The 21,456-nt window shown below is 34.1% G+C and overlaps 2 protein-coding genes across 2 annotated transcripts; one reads left to right on the forward strand and one right to left on the reverse strand.

Annotated features, from left to right (window-relative positions):
• The first annotated feature begins 7,343 nt into the window (after positions 1 to 7,343).
• Positions 7,344 to 15,854, forward strand: LOC147066876 (uncharacterized). Its single transcript, XM_085954059.1, has 5 exons — positions 7,344 to 7,610; positions 9,847 to 9,961; positions 11,117 to 11,234; positions 13,699 to 13,783; positions 14,791 to 15,854. Exons 1-5 carry the CDS (start codon positions 7,483 to 7,485, stop codon positions 15,623 to 15,625), a joined length of 1,281 nt encoding a protein of 426 aa, XP_085810185.1. The 5' UTR covers positions 7,344 to 7,482; the 3' UTR covers positions 15,626 to 15,854.
• On the reverse strand, positions 15,833 to 18,490 carry LOC147066877 (uncharacterized). The gene is made up of 2 exons (XM_085954064.1): positions 18,440 to 18,490; positions 15,833 to 16,955 (listed from the first exon to the last, which is right to left on the reverse strand). The coding sequence occupies exon 2, from the start codon at positions 16,902 to 16,904 to the stop codon at positions 16,212 to 16,214; it is 693 nt and encodes a 230-aa protein (XP_085810190.1). The 5' UTR covers positions 16,905 to 16,955; positions 18,440 to 18,490; the 3' UTR covers positions 15,833 to 16,211.
• Between the last annotated feature and the right edge of the window lie 2,966 nt (positions 18,491 to 21,456).

The following is a 21,456-nucleotide window of genomic DNA, read 5'->3' on the forward strand; positions in this document are numbered from 1 at the left end:
TATATTATATCTATTCTGTAAGAAATAAACATGAACGACCGATTCTCCAAGGAGCACTTCGGCCACATAACCAGATGAATGAACCAGAACATATATAATTTTGAAAACACTTCTGAGAAAATATATTAATAACCAATAGAAAAAAGTATGACGCATATAGCATACTGGTCTATGTACACGGGCGCAAAACCCAAGAGATGAAAGTTTCATTCCTGATGGGTGTTTTACTTTTTTCAAAAAAAATCTATTGGTTATTGAATAAAAAAAAACAGTTAATTAAATATGAATAATAGTTTGTCCATATGATTGTCCAACGAAGTGAAGAATGATATAGGCCTCTCAACACGTTCACAAATGCTGACAGTGAAATGCAGGTATCGCTGGAGAGACACAACAGGAGTATTTAAAATAAACAACGATCCTCAATACCGAATGACATTAAAAATGTAGACTAATAATTTATAACAGATGTAAAAATGTAGAAAATGATGATGCAGTTGTAATATTCGTATTACTATTTCCACGATAATAATAGTAGATACATCTAAAAATGAATATTAGAATGCTGGCTATGGTATTATTAGATTAGCTCTTGAAATATTTATCATTCTCAACGTGATAGATAGTATGGCAACACTAAATTCGTATATTCCACGTTTTGGTGGTACGTCCGTTGCCATGGCCACCGAACAGCGGGTGTAAAATCCATAGAAGCGCGAGGGATGAATTTAGTACTTTGTATGCGGTAGAATAAATTGACAATGCCAAAAGGGCGTATAGATCATTGTGAATTAGTTATTTATTTGGTTAGATTTCAGCATTGCAAGAATAATTCCGTGTTAATTAAGAATTATAGTTATAATTATTTTTTGTGTATAAAAAATATATTAAGTACAACGAAACAAAAATTTTATCGTTTGACTTAATCGCGCAGAAGTTATTTTTAAAATGCTAAACTTGTGTATGAGTTTATCAACCGTTTCGCACGAAATACTGTGAACCATTTTGACGATACTACAATGCAATAGTTTGCTATATTGATAAATCTGCAACTCTATGATAATAATATTGTCCTTTTCCCGGGCTCGAAATAGACCGGAGCGCACCGGAGTGTTGCTCCGGTTCATGGTTCAATTACGAATCGGAGCGCTAGAAAATTTTCTGAAGATATTTACATAGTTTTTATCATTTTTTTATGTGTATTATATAAAAATAAGTGTAGTATTAGATTTTTTGTTATATGGCCTATCTTAGGTCAAATTATTTTTTCCACGAGACGGAGCGATAATTTTACCGATTTCATGAACCAGAACGGCGCTCCGGTCCATTTCGAACCCTGAATATAAGTGAAACAATCACAACCACATCGGCTTTGAGAAAATCACATACATATAATGTGACCTAACCGGTAATCGACGCCGGATGAAAGGCCAATGCCTTACGCACTGTACTACGATGGCTCTTGTATACTATGCTATCTACCGTCTTTCGTATCGAAACTGCTCCTGAGTAATTATTATTGAATTCAATGCATTAAGTATAAGTATTATACATATAAAAATTAAAAAGAAAAACATTTAAAAGTTCACACCTAAGTGGGGTAGGAGAGTCATAGATAAAACAAACAAACAAAATATAAACAAAACAAACTGTTGTCTCATTATGCTGAATCCAACACACGCTGATACTAAAAACAAAATATCCATCCCGCGACCCACGGGATAAGATACGGGCGCTCTATCAACTAGGCCACCGTGGGTGCTGTAGATCTCTTCTGTAGAGATGGAGCTTAACTACGTATGAGGAAATGAAAGTGAAACTGAAAAAGGATTACTGAAGCTTTTTACATTAGAGGTTCATTTGTAACAAACGTCACATTGTTGTGCTCCAAGTATATTTTCCAGGTCAGCACTGAGAAAAAATTCATTGTATTAATGTTATGATCTGTAATATAATATTTAGATTAGATAATTCAATTACTAATCGCAAAACAGTACAAATCAGTCATCATCTTGTTTATTGCTAATACACCAATGTCCAATAAATCGATATACATATTACCTAGCAATTAATCTAGTTACCCTTAAAACGTCATGGAATCGCCAACAAGTATTTTTATTCCAAAAACGTTCATATGGATTCCTTTGGTTATAGTCAAAACTAAATATAGTAACTTCCCTTTTTACCCTCTGAATTGTGGTTGAAATGTACGACAAAATAATCTAGGGTAATATTACATTATTTTTTTATTCTAGGTTAGATGTTAGCTACATCCTTTTTCAGTAGATGTCACTGGGAATTTCTAAAATACTAGAATATATTTTTTGTTTTCATTTTTCGCTATAATATGACACATTATTAACATGCCAAAAGAACGTAGCAATATAATATTACATATATGTACACTACGGAAATTCGGAACAATTTGGCAAAAATAATACCATCGCCGTAGGGCGTAGACTGCGTAGAGTATATTTGCAGGCTCTACGGCGTAGCACTCTACGAATCGTAGCATGTCTACGCATCGTAGAAGGCATCCTATTGAAGGTTAGATAAATCAATGTCAGTTTACTTTAATTATTTAATATATAATAACCGCATAATTGTAGAGGTGTCTTGATTCAATCGATTATTGATATTAAACCTCTTATAAGTAAGAGAATCGAGACTTTTTAATTTCCCTTCAAAATCTCCATTTTAAAACTCTCCAACTATGTTTTAAATAATATCGGGACATGATTCATAGTATATAGGTATAGGGGATTACTTAAAATCGGATACGTCAAGGTAAAATCGATATTAATTATTGACAATTTAATCTCACAGTTCATATAACAATTATAAAGTCCGCATGATGTGATAAAAATACCCTCATTTTAATTTCATTTTTATATTTACTTCGTAGGTTACATTTTCAAAATGTTATTATTATACCGCGGATATCAGTGTTAACAATATATTATCTTATCCTATATAACTTCTTATAATAAGGGTCATGAAAGGAAAGCCTGAAAAAATTAATATAATATGTAGGTCTTCTTCCACCCTGTCACGACCCAACATTGGGGCATAGGGCAAGCACATGTTCGCGCCACTTCCCTCGGTCCATCGCCAACTCTTGCGCCTCCCGCCATGTCAGACCTGCAGCACGTAGGTCGCTCTTGTAGCACCGTTGCAAGGTGAGGGAGGGCCAGCCACGGTGATGGAACCATTGAGGCTGTACCACAAGGGTACGAAGTGTCGTACTCTTTGGCAGCATCCGAAATACGTGTCCCAGCCACGTAAAGCGTCTCATCGTGATAACCTCAATTACCGAAGGCTGCTGTGTCTGCTCACGAACTCGGATGTTTTGGAGACATCGATTTTCAAAGCTCAAAAGCCGAGACTCTTGAAGTTTAGTAAGATGCCATGTCTCACAGCCATACAGCTGGTGCACAGGTAGCATGCACGCGTTAAACAAACGACATTTGGCCCTCACAGAATACAGCCTTGACCTCCATGCGACTCCAAGTTGGTTAAATGCAGACCCGCCATACCCATGTGGATTCCAAGCTCACTAGAAATACCACCATCGTCGGCAACCGTGGCACCATATGTAGAGACAATATGTAGGTACCAAGACAATACGTAGGTACTTATCTTTATTGCTGATAATTATACATTTTATTTGGAGGTGGGAAATAATCAATTTCGTGAGAATCTGAAGTCGTCTGCGATGTCGTAAAATGCTAGATATAATGCCATGTCGTCACCTTACTATTAAGACCTCGTAAGTCCAATATTATGGAAAAATGAAGTTTGTTCGACAAAGTTCAAACAAAAAAACATTTAAAATCATATCGAAACCTCGGTTCTCTAGACTAGTATGCTGTCCATCCATCGACAAATTTTAAAAACTCGTAGGTCTCGTGGTTTCAAACATTGAATTAAAACCTCGTATATCACAACCAGTGTTAGCAGATTCATCGTTTACAATATTGTTTGTATTACGTTTTTTTCTTCCCCTCAAGATTCTTCTCAAACAGACTTATGAGGTTTTAATAGTAAGGTGACGATGCCAGATACGTTTTATGTAAGTTATAAAATAATACTAGATCTAGATCCTATAACCTGATGCAATGTTTATAATAATAGGATAGGGGGCATATGGGAGGGGGCGCGCAACACACATCACAAGTTAGCTATATTAGTAAAAAATAATTACAAGATAAAAAGAACTTTTTATATACAACGTTTTTAAATGTTCTGCTCAATATGCTCAAACCTGTACTTGATATGAAGTAAATAAAAAACAAACAAAATATATAGAATACTGAAATGTCATTTTGATTTCCATAGTAACGCACGTATATATTATTAATTTAGTTGCTAGGACCACCCCCTGAAGAAGAAGACAAATAAGGCAATTGTCAACAAATCATTATTTTTCTATTTTGCAACAAACAAACAAATATATAGAATACCGAAATATCATTTTGATTTCCATATTAACGCACGTATATATTAATAATTTAGTTGCTAGGACTACCCCCTTAGCAACCAATAATAGTCTTTTACTTTTTACGGATTTTTCTGAAATAACTTTCTATACAAAACAGAATTAACTGAAAATGAATTCAATTCTACTTAAAGATGGCTAAAAGTAGATATTAAAAGAATGCATTGGTATCGTGTTCTGATATATTCTAAAAGTTTCAAATGTCTAGCTAGTCGGGAAGCTAGTTAAAAATCGATTGCAAAATTTGTACTGGACAAACAAGAGTACGAGATAATAAAAACGTTGTAAAAACGTTGTAAAAATGCCTCCTATTTTCCTTAAAAAATATTATCATTGTAGTTGTGCAATGCAATTTGATTGATTATAATTAAATGATAATTAATGACGTGTAGAATTTTATTTTATAATTATTTTAAGTGTTTCCTGATTTTACAAAATGGCTATTTATCTAATATGGCGAAGAGTTGCACGATAATGATACTTGGCTACCACAAAAAGAGGTCGCGATCAGTGCTTCATAATATGACGATGGTTGCCGACAACTCAATAAATCAACTGGATTTGTTTTAAAATCGCTAAAACTACCCGGAATAACCTTATCTCTGTGGTTCCGCGGAAACTAATTGAGAACACTACTGTCGAAAATCGCAATGCCCTTATCTTAGCGATAGGTAGGGGGACCCCCCGTACACCCTGGCCTGGGGGCCCTCTTCAGGATGTTAGGGTCATGTACGTATCGTACATATAGGTATATTCATTGGCAATACCGTGATGTGGATCTTTGCAGCCTCATGAAGAGGTTTCCATGTACTGGGTTCAAACACACATTGAAATAATAACAAGATAAAAAGAACTTTTTATATACAACGTTTTCAAATTCTCTGTTGAATCATATAAACTTGACTTGACTAGCTTAAACGATCAAAAAAAATTGTACTTGATAGATATAACACTGAAATGTCATCTTGACATGTCATATTGATTTCCATAGTAACGCACGTATATATTAATAATTTAGTTGCTAGGACTCCAGACCCCATGCAACCAATAATGGTGTCGAAATAACTTTTCATACAAAACAGAATTAACTGAAAATGAATTCAATTCGACTTAAAGATGGCTAAAAGTATTTAAAAAATGCATTGGCATCGTGTTCTGGTGTATTCTAAAAGTTTCAAATGTCTAGTTTAAAAGCTAGTCGGGAAGTTAGTTAAAAATCGATTGCAAGATTTGTACCGGACAAATAAGAATACGAGCTAAGAAAAACGTTTTAAAATAACGTGTGAATTTGCTAGACTTCGGGATTCGAGTCCGAGACTCATGACTTCACAAGCAGACAAGTGAACACTCGGACATCGCGGGCATAATAAAATAGTGACTAATTAACATCTAACAAAACATCACCATGTTTTTTTTTATCTCCTATCTTCCATGTTCAGTGAGTTGGTGAATCAGTTATTATTAAATTTATAACATTTAGCTTGCATAGATGATAAACAATTTTATAACAACTGTAACTTTTTATCATTTTTTTTTGTTGTTGCTAGGGATATGCCAATAACCGGTACCGGGATTGAAATACTAGACATGAACTGCATACCTACCAGTAGCGAAGGGTGTCTGTTGATGGTAAATAGGCTGTGGCAGGTAACTGAAAAAAATCATCAAACAACAGCCATATTTCATACGACCATGTCCGACATTAATAAGATCATATGGGCCTCCACAGAGTGGATGTTTGCATTAACGGAATTTGTTTTTACGAGAAATGGATGTCAGCCACTTCCTCAACCTATTAGTTCCATACTCAGACTCATATACAAATTAAAAAATAATATGTGTACTTGCCAGGCCCAGGTTTCGAACCTGGGACCCATGACGTTATAGGCCGACGATTAAGGCGATGTCTTTACCTACCAGAGGCACCTAGCGGAAAAATACGAAGCTTGCAATTTGAAACATTTTTTTTGATAATTTACAATTTAAACTGTATTAATTAATAAATATGTATCTGAAAACATAAAAAGAAAAATATTTTTTATTTCAAGTCAAAGATAAACTTACTATTTAAAAAAATGTTATAAAATGTTAATTTGTCAAAGGACATATCTTATTATTACATATATTTTTATAAGTACCAGTCATATTTATTAATAAAATTTTGTTTATTAAGTTTTATATGCTGTACTTAAGAGATTTTTCACTAATTCATAGTTTTAATATTTTTTATATTTATTTTAAAAAACATCGATTTGTGTGTATAACTTCAACGATTAATTCGCAAGATTTGAAGAATGTGGCATTCTAATTATTGAACTTACATAAACATACATGCCGTAACTTAATTTGGAGAGCGCTTGTGAGCGGGTATTCACAAGGCCAATAATTACAATCTCTCGCAATTAAGCATGGCAGTCGTAGCATAGTGGTAATGCACAGAGCGCGATACTTAAGAGACGCATATTCGATTCCTGCCGAGTGTCTTACTTTTTTCAAAAAAGATTTTTTCTATTGGTTATAACTTATAATATATTTTCTCAGAAGTCTTTTCAAAATTATGTATGTTCCTTTTTAATAATTTAAAGTCAGAGCGATCTGCTCATCTACTCTCACAACAAGTCTTCGTCATCATCCAACTCCTTCACACCAAAGCCAGACTGGTTCTCGTCTCTCTACAACGGCGAACCAAACACCGTTCTCTTCTACGTCTTCGTTAATTTTTGGAACCCGCTACGTTTTATCTCCTGGCTAAGGATACGTCTTATTCAAGAATATAATATCACTTTGTACCGGAACATAATACCGGAGAATCGCCAATATATGACAATGAAACATTTCCTGTTTCGAGAGTCATTGGACAACAGTCATCACGGTAGATTAAAATGAATATTATGAAGTATTCCGTTATTCCCTTTTCACTCGATGCAATTGACGGAGTTAACCACCCGTGTATATTTTTTTCGCCCTTTATAAAGGGTTAAAGTATGTCTCAAGTTACAGTGAAACCTTTGAATATAACAGCCGTTGGAGATGATCGTACTGGCAAAAGTTCCCTTTTGTCTGTATATGCTACGAAGGAATTTCCAGAGGACATGGATTCAAATAAAAAGTTGTACGTATCTACTCATTATAATATCTTGATTACTAATCGATTGTTTTACTCAACTCGTTTATGGAACTTAACTGAAAGTTAACAATGTCATCTCAATGATATTATCAAATACACTCTGGATGTCGGCATCGACTTAACGTTAGTTAGTTATTAGATCAGCTCCAGTCTTATAGCGTGCTTCAATATACTGTTGTGGATTATTATATTGTCTACTAATTAACGCCCACGATGGCCGATCAGTCGCAGCACCGGACTATAACGTCGTAGGTCCCAGGTTCGAAACATGGGTCTGTCAAATACTCATAATGTTTTTCAATTTGTGTTTGGAGTCAGAGTATGTACCTAATAGGTTGAGCAAGTGGCTAACATCCATTTCTCGTAAAATACAACAATGCATTCTTCACCCTGTGGAGGCCCATATTATGATCCTCTCAGGCTCGAAGATGATGACGTATAGAAGTAATAATTATTTTTTTTAATTTATCAATGGATCAATAAAAGCTGAGCAGAACCGACCTACCCAGTAAAGGCAGTAATAAAATGTAAGAATATAAAATATGTTGTGACTCCGTTGTTCGTGAAATCGGGACTTAATATCTGGGAGGCGAAGACTGGACCGTCTGTCTGCCGGAGCTGTTGATGACAAGTGACGTCCCGTGGGGGTAGGCAGATTGAGCGTCGCTTGGGGGCGGCAGTCACTCGAAGGGCAGCAAATCGAGGAGAATCATTTGGTACCTATATATAAAACTTAGTAACAACGAGAATATCTTTCCGTTAAAAATTTCAGCTCACTGGTTGGAAACAAAATGTGCTAATTAGTATAAAAGGTTTAATGGGACTGTAACTTTTTTATCGGGTTCGCGATATCTAGTTTACTTCCGTTGCTTTTCGGCATCCTTGGTGACCGTAACCGACACGTGCATATTTGCGAATAATTATAGTCTGACTTATTAACCAATGCGCACGAATGTTGCGTTATCGAAGAGTCGCTCCGTCATTATGTCGATTATCGATTTAATATTACCTAAACCTTATAGATCTCAGGCTAAAAATATCATTAATATTGCCGAGCATGAAGAAGACAGCCGCTGTATTACCAACAACGTCAAAAAAATCCCTACATTTGGGGAAAAAAGTATTTATAAATGTAATTTTCTATATTTTAGTGTTACTTATATATTTTGTTAGTAGTGTATCCATACAACACATTTCTTAGATATTGGAGTCATGAAAGAATGATAAAAATACTGTATAAAAAATGGGGCGGCATTTTGTCTAGGGTTGTCACTGCTGATGTCGTTTTCTATAATGCCGTATAATTAAATATCTAATAAAACCGCCAGTTGGAAAATTATGTTTAAAAAAAACTCCGTTTAACTAGTGTGAAATAGTGCACAGAGAACATGCGATTGTGAGTTCATTATTACCGCGGTAGTTGACATGCGGCACTCCCTCCACTTTTGCGTTGTCGTGTTGGGCTAAGGCTTCCCGATGAAGCTGTTCCCTAACAATACCTATGTATTTTATAAATAGGTCGGCTCATGGCCCTCACAAGGGGGAGCTGACATGGCTCTAGCCTAGGGGCCCGGCGTGGCGAGTCGACCAAATAAGTAAGATAAACACACATCAAAACTTTTCTCTAATAGTAAAAAGAGTCACCTGCGGCGCTATTTTCCTTCAATAGTAGTTCCATAGTAACACACGTATATATTATTTAATAATTTAGTTGCTAGGACCCCTTAGCAACCAATAATGGTATCGAAATAACTTTTCATACAAAACAAAATTAAGTAAAAATGAATTCAATTCTACTTAAAGATGGCTAAAAGCTTGGCTTTAAAAAGATGGCTTAAAAATGCATTGGCATCGTGTTCTGATATATTCTAAAAGTTTCAAATATCTAGCTAGTCGGGAAGTTAGTTAAAAATCGATTGCAAATTTGTACCGGACAAATAAGAATACGACCTAAGAAAAACGTTGTAAAAAATACACTAAATACCCTTAATTTTACCGTGAACACCATTTGGAAAACTCTACTTTAGAACGTTACACTGCCTTTAACCTTGGTGATAGGTAGGGGGGCGACAAAGATCCTAGCCTTGGGGGTCGCTTCAGAATGTGGGAGCCATGGATCGGCTTGTCGTATTCCAAACCAGTGACCCTTGATTTGGTTGCAACTGGTGCGATCATTTTCGATAAAATACTGGTGTTTATATACCTATATGTTTTGTTACAGGTATTACCTAGGCAGATGTCACATAATGCTAAACGAAGAAGAATATTATTTTACCCTTAAAGCGGCACCAGGACAGAAATATTTTGACGAATCCAGGATACTTTGGCACAAAAATGTAAGTTGTTTAATTCAGGTATAGTATCACGTGTCCGGAAACTTGTACGTATGCAGTTCGCCGTATTACACTTCACCGTGAAATGTTGTATCGGAAATATATGGCCGTATATTAAAGACAGCCCAACGTCTTTAAGTCGTATAGTACAGAGATAAAATTCATGTCTAAATAAAAGACGGTTCTTGTCGGTTTACACTGTACAGGAAGCCAGCAGCAAACTAATTTTGACAATAGCCGATGTCTTGGATTATTTGTTAGGTTAGGTTAGATTTTCATTCCTGAATAATTCCTGAATTTTGACAAAATCAGCTATGAAAATTGAATTAATGTTCATATTGGATCTAATAAAATTGGAGACCGTATAGTATACGGTCATCTCTTTCCGATAGAAAGCTCACGGCGAAATGTGCTACGGCGAAATGTTTTACGTACAATTTACATGTAACCATAGTATCATAAACATCAGAATCGAAGATGAACAATGATGATGAACAGAAATAAAATTGTCTGAAATTGATAATACATAATATATTATATCCCTTTACTGCATAGTACTGCATAAATTTGCGACATTTCAAACTATTTCGATATAGCCAATGCAATCTGTGTAAATTATCAAATAATATCCTTTTTCGATGCCTAGAAAACTGTTTTACCATAAACATCCTACTTTACCGATTTTGTTTGGACATTTCAAGAAATAAAGCATTTCTGCATTATAGTCTATGCATTTCTGCTTTGACAGTTGACGAATTCGTATGTACGCAAAAATCCGCATTTGTAAAAATAAACAAAAAAAAATATACAGACGATTGAAATTGGTTGAATAAAAATATCTACACATTAAATAAGGTGTGTACATTAGTTTTTTATAATTGTTTTCATTTGGTTTTGTATTTTGTCATACTAAAATGTAAGATTTCCAAATGTCGTAAATCTGCGACACCACGCAATAACATACAAAATTTAATGAAATTTTCGAAAAATATTTTTTTCATTATTTTTCCTTCATTCACAAGGCATTTTGACACCAAGAAAAAATAAAATTTTTCAAAAAAAAAAAATCATGCAGTAAAGGGATATAAGAAAAAACAGTAAATATTTTATTGTTCACATTTTTTTAAGTAAACTGTCATTTTTTTTGTTTCATTCTAGACTGATTGTTATCTTCTTTGTTATTCAATATCTTCGAGTAATTCACTCAGCAACGTCGAAAAGAAATGGTTTCCGGAGATACGACGTTTTTCGAAATCAACGCCCATCATTTTAGTGGGTAAATATGATACCCCATTACTAATACTACTTCCCGTGTCACGCCCCAGTGTTGGGGCATATGGATAGCACAAGGCCGTGCCACTTCCATGGGTCCATCGCCACGTCTCCTGCGTCTCGCTGTAGCACGTAGATCGCTTTTGTAACACACCTGTGAGGTGAGGAAGGGTCGGCCACGGTGACGGATTCCTTGAGATATAATATGATACCAGATCTCATTTATTTAATGATATAATTGACAGTATAAGGCCGAAAATTGACGAATAAAAGCACAAGTCCTGCAAGTAGGTATAAATTTATTGATAAGGACTAAAATAAATGAACATAAAGTGTACCTTCATGTACCTATCACGCAGATTAAAATAAAAAAAAAAGTATGCAATTCTTATGGCAAATATTAAATAAAATATATAGGTAGGTACTCAAAATGCACAAGTGGTTGACATATATTATGTAAGTATAATAATATATTCAGTTACACCTAGTGCATATATTATGGCAGTGGCGAAGGGTGGAGGTAAGCTATTAAGATCCACCATAAATGGTGCACATTAAACTTTTTGTTTGATTTCATTGAAATAGGACCACAATTTACAGGTGGTGTTGGTTAGTTTTTAAAATTCAATTAAACCCTGCGAAAACCAAGCCATAATAGATAATAATCAAAAAATACTCACCAATCTATAGAATATCTAAAGTTATGCAATTAAATCATACTTAATTTTGAATATTTTTTTAGATAGAAAAGTATTTTTTATCTATTATAGTTTGTTTAGGCAGGGCTAAATGAATTTAAAAAAAGAATAACAATATGTGTAAATTAGTATGAATGAAAAAGTTGCACAATTTTGTCGTTTCGCCTAAATATACTAAAACTAATTTGGTTTGGCTTAAGCCGCGTTGACACGGTCCAAGTACGATCCAAGTAGACTTGGATAGGAATAATTAGTATGAAGATGTCTCATCCAAGTGACAGCTTCATACTATTTATTCCTATCCAAGTAAACTTGGATGGCACCCGATCCAAGTACACTTTGACCGAGTGCCATCCAAGTGAACTCGTATGTGACATCTTCATACTAATTATTCCTATCCAAGTCTACTTGGATCGTACTTGGACCGTGTCGACGCGGCTTTTTAGGCAAGGTTTAATTGATTTTTAAAAACTAACCAATACCATCTGTAGTCTTAGTTCAATAAAAACAAATACTTATGACTAACACAGTTTAATGTGCACTTTTTATGGCGGATTTTAACAGCCTACCTCCATCCTTCGCTACTGATATTTATTATGGACAGTTACACCATTCTTAAGAATTTAAAAACTTTAATTTAATTATCGGCGAATCAGAGTTTAAAAAAATTGTCATAATAATGATGACGTCATTAATCAGCATTGTAACAATAGCCTGCTGCCATTGTATTTTCGTGTAGGCACAATCTAGTGTAGACGATATTTCGATTTAATATATTTTTAAATCATATCTTTTTTTAAGTATGGTCCCAATTCGAAGCTCGATTTGATATTAATAAAAAGGATATCAAGTTATACACATATATATTTTTATAAAAATCGATGTTTTTTAAAATAAATATAATAATTATTACAAGATAAAAAGAACTTTTTATGTACCACGTTTTTAAATTTTCTGTGGAATCATATAAACTTGACAATTCTATGTATTAATAAAAACTTTTTATTGTACTTGATAGAAATACTGAATAAATATTATATAATACAGAAACGTCATTTTGATTTCCATAGTAACGCACGTATATATTATTAATAATTTAGTTGCTAGGACCCCCTTAGCAACCAATAATAGTGAGTAGTAAATATTACTTTTAACGATTTTTTTCCGAAACATACAAAACAGAATTAACTGAAAATGAATTCAAGTCTGTTTAAAGATGGCCAAAAGTATTAAAAGAATGCATTGTCATTGTGTTCTGATATATTCTCAAATTTTCAAATGTCTAGCTAGTCGGGAAGTTAGTTAAAAATCTTGGACAAACAAGAATACGAAAAATCTGTACCGGACAAACAAGAATACGAGCTAATAAAAACGTGGTAAAAACTATGAATTACTTAAAAATCTTTTAGGTACAATTTAGAACACTTAATAAACTAAATTTTAATAATTAATATGACTATAAAATAAAATGTAATAATAAGATGGGATCCCTTAACAAATTCACATTTTATAACATTTTTTTAAAATTGTAAGCTTTTCTCTGACTTTAAATAAAAAATATATTTTCTTAATGTTTTTAGATACATATTTATTAAAATTATCAAAAAATGTCTCAAATTGCAAGCTTCGTATTTCTCCTCTAGGTGTGTCTGAAAGGTAGAGGATTCGCCTGAAGTATATTAATTCTGCAGATCATTATTGTTTCCATGGTTTAATTTTATATTGGATTTCAATTGATTTATATTTCTTATTTATTTCTAATTATTATAGGTACAATGACTGACTTAAGAGACAGTGAATCTGTTGATTCTTTAGTAGGAACGACAGAAGGCCAACAAATGGCACGAAAGATCCAGTAAGTGTGTTAATCTTGAACTTATTTAACAAATTACTAATTCAATATTTCTTTCTACTAAAGCAGCGCCCGGCAACCGATGCCTAATACCTAACCTATGAAAAAAGTCGCTTTCGCTCTTTTAAGTGTTTTCGGTACAACGTGCTACTGTGAGCAAACATTCTCAATTATGAAATATATTATAAACCCATATCGAAATCGTTTCACTGAAGAAAATTCGGAAATGTGCATGAAATTAAAAACTTCAAACTATGAACCAAATATTCAGGTGTTAGCACAGAACAGTTCCCTGGGTGTTAGTTTCCAAAATTGAACCTCAAGGGAATCACTAATGTTTAAATATTGTAATATATATGATGTTTTTATGTAGGTAGTGTGTATTATTTATAAGTAGTCAAATGAAATTGTCTTACAGTAGATTTACTAGTTTTATTTCACTCCAGTACTTTGAATTACCTGTTTTGTGGCACGCCAATGCATTTGGGTTGCCAACCTCTGTACTAAAGTACTGGCAAGTACACATATCGTTTTTCAATATGTGTATGAATCAGGGTATGGACCTAATAGGTTGAGCAAGTGACTGACATCCATTTCTCGTAAAAACAAATATGTTAATACAAACCTCCACCCTGTGGAGGCCCATATGTACCTAATAGGTTGAGCAAGTGACTGGCATCCATTTCTCGTAAAAACAAATATGTTAATACAAACCTCCACCCTGTGGAGGCCCATATGATCTTATTAGGATCGGACAAGGTCGAATAATAATAATAAGTATTTTTAAGTATTGCACAATTCATGAAGCTATTTTTAAATTGCTATCCAATATTATACAAATAATAATCTTAGGGCCTATTATGCACAGTCATAGAATAGATAGATAGAAATAAGTAGTCACTTGAAATGGAAATTATTATGAAACGTTACTTATACGCGTTTCCATTCCTTATTGAAATTAGTATGACTATGCATATGGCTCTTAATACTATTTTATTATAATGTTACAGAGCCAATGGATTTGTTGAATGTTCAGCTCTGGACAAGAAAAATATTGATAAGGTATTCGCAGCAGCTGCTCAGGCAATAATAGTTAAATCCAACGACTACGAGCGTCTTCCAGAATTCGAAGAAATTGAAACAAAGGAGCCAGAGAAAAAGAGTAATCCTTCAAGATCCCTCAAAACAACAAAAACGTCTGACCAATTGACGAAAGAAAGTGGAAATAATGGCAAAGTGAAACGGAGCAAAGCACAAAACAGCGACGAAAAAAACGAAATCTCTAAAGAAGTTACCGAAGACAAAGAGATTGAAATTAAAACACCAGAACAGCTGGCCAAAGAAAGTGGAAAGTGTGGAAAAGTGAAACGAAAGAAAATACAAGGAAACAGTGACGAAAAAAACGGGATTTCTAAAGAAGATGTTGAAAATAAATTGGTTGAGACTAAAACACTTGAACAGTTGGCCAATGAAAGTGGGAAGAATGGAAAAGTAAAACGGACCAAAATAAAAGAGAACAAGGAAGCTATAAAATCGGAAAACAAACCCAATATTAAAGATGAAGATATTGTGATTAATGACGGTGGTGAAAAAGGGAAAGAAAAACAATCCAAAAAAATTGACAATAAAGAAACTAAGGATGTTAAGGCACGTGCAGAAAAAGTCGCGATAAAAGCAGATAATGAACACGAAAAAAATGATGATCAGGATGAGGATTCGGATGAAGTGTTCCCACAAAACAAGATCGAAAAACATAAAATACCTGAAGAACTAATCAAATCAGTTAAAATAGGGAAACTTATCAAGAAGTTTGAAAGAACCAATATTCCAAGGAAGTCATCATAATAATTATATTATTAACAAGAGATCACGCGTAAGAAAAAGTGGACAGATACACAGAATGACAAAATAGGATTCGATTTTAATATAAGTCATCCACCTACCTATCCTTTTTTGGATTGTGACCCCTTTTGAGTCTAATATTTTTCTGTGACCCCCCCCCCCCCCCATCCCATAATTACTCAGGGGAAAATTTGAAAGTAAAATACTTTAAAAATTTCACAGTTATTTTTTATTACTTAGTTTAGTACTGTAGTCTTTTTTTTAATTCAATATAAAATGTGAATTAGTTAAAGTTAAAGGATTCCATTTTATTATTACATATTATTTTATGGCCATATTTATTATTAAAATTTAGTTTATTAAGTTTTCTATATTTGTAATAAAGAGATTTTTGACTAATTATTCATAGTTTTAATATTCTAACAGATTCTTAACTATTCTTTTGTAACTTATATTCTGGAACAGTATGGAATGGATCCTTTTTGCATATTTCCATCCAATTCCCACTATCCAATCTGGATCAAAGTATACATAGGTACTAAAACGGCAGCATTCGGTCAGGCGAGGCACACATTTGAGAGCTTCTTTCTCAATAAAAAAAAGGAAAAACCCTATCTTTGATTTGACTCTGTGTAATTTTTTCAGTATCTGTTCTAACAAGAACAGAACTGTCGTTGACAGGTCGAGAGAACACTCGAGAAATTGGAACATACTGAATATTCCCTGCCACATTTACAGCCCGCGACCTATCAGGTAAATCTTCATTTCCGCCCAAATTCAAAAGAATATGTCCATCAACTTTAGGAATGAGGTTGTACTTCTGTTCGTAATTTTTGTTGCCGGTTATTTTGTAGCCGATGTGCGGTCCATGAGGTCCTTGGAGATTCGCTGTAATTTCGGGGTTATCGATATCAATGTGAATCTTGTACGGCACTGGGATATCATGTCTGATCTTCAAATCGACTGTTCCTTCCATCTCTACGGGGTATAAGACGGTCGTGACGGCTCCGTGGCTCGCCTGCTGTAGGACTCTATCTACCATTGTCACCCTGAATTGCTGGTGGTCAAAATTGATGCGTTTTTCTTTTTCTTTTATGGCGTTGAAGAATTCATTAATTTTTTCCAAAGCCATCAAGAATGCAGTATTGCGCTGCAGGTTGAGTTCCACATTTGATAATCTTCTGTCTTCTCTGAGGTCAACGTCGACACTTTCATTAAATCGCCAGACACCTTGATATGGAGTACTGTTTTCAGCAGCGGTATTCAATCTGTGTGTCGCCATTGTTTTCAAAATATTGTATTATAATCAACGTTTTTAAATTTTAACACCAATCTGTTGAGAAAAATGGAATAATAGATTATTGATAAAGCTTTAATAGGAACTGTGGGTAGTGGACTTAGATATGTAAGTATATGAAAGACTTTTGACAAAGGGGATTTGTAGTTCTGCAAATCGGTGATACCATGATGTAACTAATGGTTATTCTATATATTGCTTAGTACAGACCAAGATACATAATATATTCACATACAAAATATAATGGTTTGTAAACTTTCACCAATACCCAAATGCACGTGAATAGTCATTTATTTATAACTCGTAACGCATGTCAACATCTGCAAACATTGCAATCAAATTAAATGAACACTAAAACCTCAATATAACGGACAAAATAGGTCAAATGTGAAATGTGCTGCGCATAGTAATAACATCATACCCTAGGGGCGGCAGGTTATATGAAAGTATGGTGAAAAAGTATGGCGAGGCAGGCTGGTAAACAATTTGTGCCAAAATTTCCACGTTATCATTATATTACATGGGTATGTTATAATGACCAAAGTAAATCCTCCGTGATGCCCTGCATTCTTTTTATCGCGCCGCTATTTCTCGTAAGTTGTTGACTATTATTGGCCTGCTTTATTCAGTTGTATGAGACAGCCGATTCCTTGCTCCTCTTTTTATTTAATACCTCTATGATCATACCTCTCGCACTCAAATTCGAGTCATAATGCCATCCTGCTCGTAGACTGAATGTAGCACTGACGTTTGCAATGCAGGCCGCTAATTCACACAGCTGCACAGCAGTTTAATTTGTTTACTTGAAGTAAATGTATGCATTCATTACTCCATTCAATAAGTTTACAATGGTTAGAAATAGATAAAGGTGACCCTGGGTAACACATCATGACTGATTTTCGTAATTTTAGAGTTGATTATAAAAAAACAGCAGATTTCGAAAGAGCGAACAAAACTTGATTCTTTTTTCAAAGCAGGATTACCGAAAGCAAGCGCGTCGACATCGAACATTAACGTCACTCCACAACGGGTGTGTCTAGATATATCATCCGAAGACGAATAAGCTGGATTTTGTTTGTGTTTTTATATAATGGACTTTCGGCTTTAACGGACACCACCTCACCCGCATTAGTCCGTTATATCGAGGTACTGTACATTATTAAAAACTATATTCCACAATACCATGCGTCGGTACTTTCGATGAAACAGTAAAAAATTTTCACCAAAAATGGCCACACTTGTCTGTCAGTACATTAAAGTTTCACATGGTTTCCATCTATGGCGGAATACAAAAGGTCCTGGTCATTTGTAGAAATAGTATTATACAAATTTTTTAAAGTTTTTATACAAAGTTCCTTTGTTTACAGTACAAATACATCTTGGTCTGGGCTAAGCATAATATAATGCATTCACGGTTCGCATGTCATATTAAAAATATAAATGAATGGCAGCCTACTATTATTTTTATTTATTACATTAATTAATGTGATATCTGTAGTAAATTTGACTGACGTAATTACCTGTCACTCACTCCACTTATTCGCAGTGTATATGTACCACGATAAACTGATGAGTGATTAGTATTTCTGTCTTATTTTATAGAGGAAAATTATTTTTTTAATTCACAGTCAATAATATCAAAGTAAAAGTCTCCTAACCACACTGCAAAATTATCGGTAACCATAAAACGAATCATAAACAATCAAAGTAAATAACAAACACAAATTTACAAAACATTGATTATATCTATGAGGAAAGAAAAAACAGTATAATACATAATATATCGTTTAAATAAGTTTAAACCTGTGGGTTGCAGGTTTAAATTATGCAATTGGTGAATTCACAATTTTTCAATTGAGAAGTCATTAATTTGTCAACATTTACTTTTGACTGTAAAAATAATTAATTTTAGTATAACAATTTGATGTAGGTACATGTAACAGTATTGTCATAAGTAGTACAAATTGATTTCTTCGTCCGTCCGTATATTTATTGAAATATGAATGTGGTAAACTAGCGACATCTAGACAATAGTAATGCAATGTCACCAAATCGAATAGGTTTCTTATTTAAATTTTTATAATAACATGGATCTTTTGTTTTTAATTATTAATAACCATGTCCTTGCCTTTTCGTACAAGGTGGTTGTTAGTAATTTTGAACAATCACAAACACCCAGGCTTTGAGAAAATCACACAATTATATTGTGTCCTCACTGGGAATCGAACCCAGAGCTCTCGGATGGATGGCCAACGCCTTACGCACTGCACCATGAGCGTAGCCAGATATGGATCTTGACCGCCTCACGAAGAGATTTCGTAATAATTTTTTTTTTTTACGAGAAACGGGTGCTATCGACATGCTCAACTTATCGGGTCAAAACACACATTGAAAAATCAACATGTGATGTTGCCCGATCCGGAACCTACGACAATGTGCGGCGACTAAGACTGCATTATGAAAAAATTAGAATAAAATAAATTCAGAAATCTCAAGAGTTAGTGGTCGATTTTGTTAACGAGAAATGTTGCTAGCCATTTGATAAACCCACCAGTCTTTGCTCTGGATGAAACACACATTAAAAAAAAACATTGATGCAGGATCGAGCTCGTACTCACGCTTTCAGAGATATGTGCACTATGAACCTCGCCAATGTCAGACCTACAATCTTCAGAAACGCTGGCCATTGGTTGTTTACTGAATTTCTCACCCATCATACGCTGATTTGTTCGAATCCAATAGGTACCTTCCACCACTGCAACATTGTTTATTCGGTTACACGTAAATATTACATTTTGCTGTAGTACAGTTCATCGTGAGCTATCTTACCGGGAAGAGATAGCCGTATAGTATTGAGATAAAAAAAATACACATTGTTGAGAGAACTTTGCAGACAGTGATGTCCCAATTCTATTAAATTCAATTAGAACATTTTTTTGATATTGATTGGTAACGCTGTCATTATTATCAGATACTTATGAATACCTACCAGAATTTTATACAGATTATATGATACGATTGTATTTCTACATAATATGTTACTGCCAAAAGTTGGTATGTCTCGAAATCAAAATGGAGTAATATCGCAATTTGAAAGTTTGACATGCTCTCTAACATCAGGTATGTATAATGCTGATTTCTTTATGGTTTATGCAGTGACGTCCCTAGATAAAATGCCACCCCTAGGCAGCACCAAAATGCCGCCTCATTTTTTTATACATTGTTTTTATCATCCTTTCATCAATCCAATATCTAAGAAATGTGTTGTATGAATACATTACCAACAAAATATTAGACTAATTATTCGCAAATCTCTACGTGTCGTTTCTGGTCACCAAGGACGTTGAAGGGCAACGGAAGTAAACTAGATATCGCGGACCCGACAAAACCAGTGAGCTGATTTATTTATTGGAAAGATATTTTTGTTATCAAGTACTAAGTTTAGGTAGTTATTTATATATATTCCAAATGATTTTCCTCGATTTGCCGCCCCCCACAGGACGTTACTGGCTTTATGTGCATTTTCTATATATCGGATGACCTTGAATTTTTTTCTAGCATAGATATTTATATACCTATACACATAATCCATTGTTAACTCTAAGAACTCGAAATTATCGATTTATCAACTTTAGGCGGCAACCCCACATCTATCTTTCCCTTGTATTCCGGTGCTTTATATTACGTGTTTTAATTAGACATGAATTTGATCTCAATGCTATATATCCATCTATTTCATGACACGGCATTCGATGACACGATTTAATCAATATGTACTTGGATCAGTCACACAGACCTTATTTTTCGTGACAGCAATTCTCTAGAGAGGGAATAAAATTATATCATTTTAAAAAAAATCCACATGGTTGTTTATCTAATCACACGGAAACATGGAGCAGAGCGTTATCTATTAACCACGGAAATGATTTTTATTTTCTATATAAACAATTATACACGGAATAACAATGGCGGTAAATAACAATAATTTTTATATCAAGTTTTTTGTCTATACTCAGCAAAATCTCTTCCATGGACTCCATTCTGTTTTGACAGATAAAAACAAATTTGATAATATCATAACACACTATCTAAGAAGCAGCAACCTATATGGGACTAACAAACAAATCCATTAATGTTTTGATTTTTTTTTTAAATATAATTCAGGTGCTCAGGATTGAACAGATGCAAGGTTGCAACTGTTGAGAAAATTGACTTAAAAGTTAAATACGTATATGTTTGTAATTTCTATGTATGTATGCACATTCTCAACTTATCTTTTAATTTTAGAACTATTCCATAAAAACATAAATTGATATTTTCTCGGTTTGTTAATGGTTTTAGTAGGGTGACAGTCCAAAAGCCATGTACAATGAATGCTTCAGTTCTTCAATTCTCATTCTTAACCGGTTCTACGCCTTCAGCGAGTTTTATCGCTCTATGAGGCCCTCATCGACAGGCTGCACATACAAATTTCACGAGTTATCTCGTCCGACTTTAAACTCAAATTAATAGCCAATGTCAACTGATTTGCATAATC

The sequence above is a fragment of the Rhyacophila brunnea genome, unplaced genomic scaffold (assembly GCF_057557595.1).
Source record: "Rhyacophila brunnea isolate RB1 unplaced genomic scaffold, BYU_Rbru_1.0 scaffold_4, whole genome shotgun sequence".
In the NCBI taxonomy this organism is placed as follows: Eukaryota; Metazoa; Arthropoda; class Insecta; order Trichoptera; family Rhyacophilidae; genus Rhyacophila; species Rhyacophila brunnea.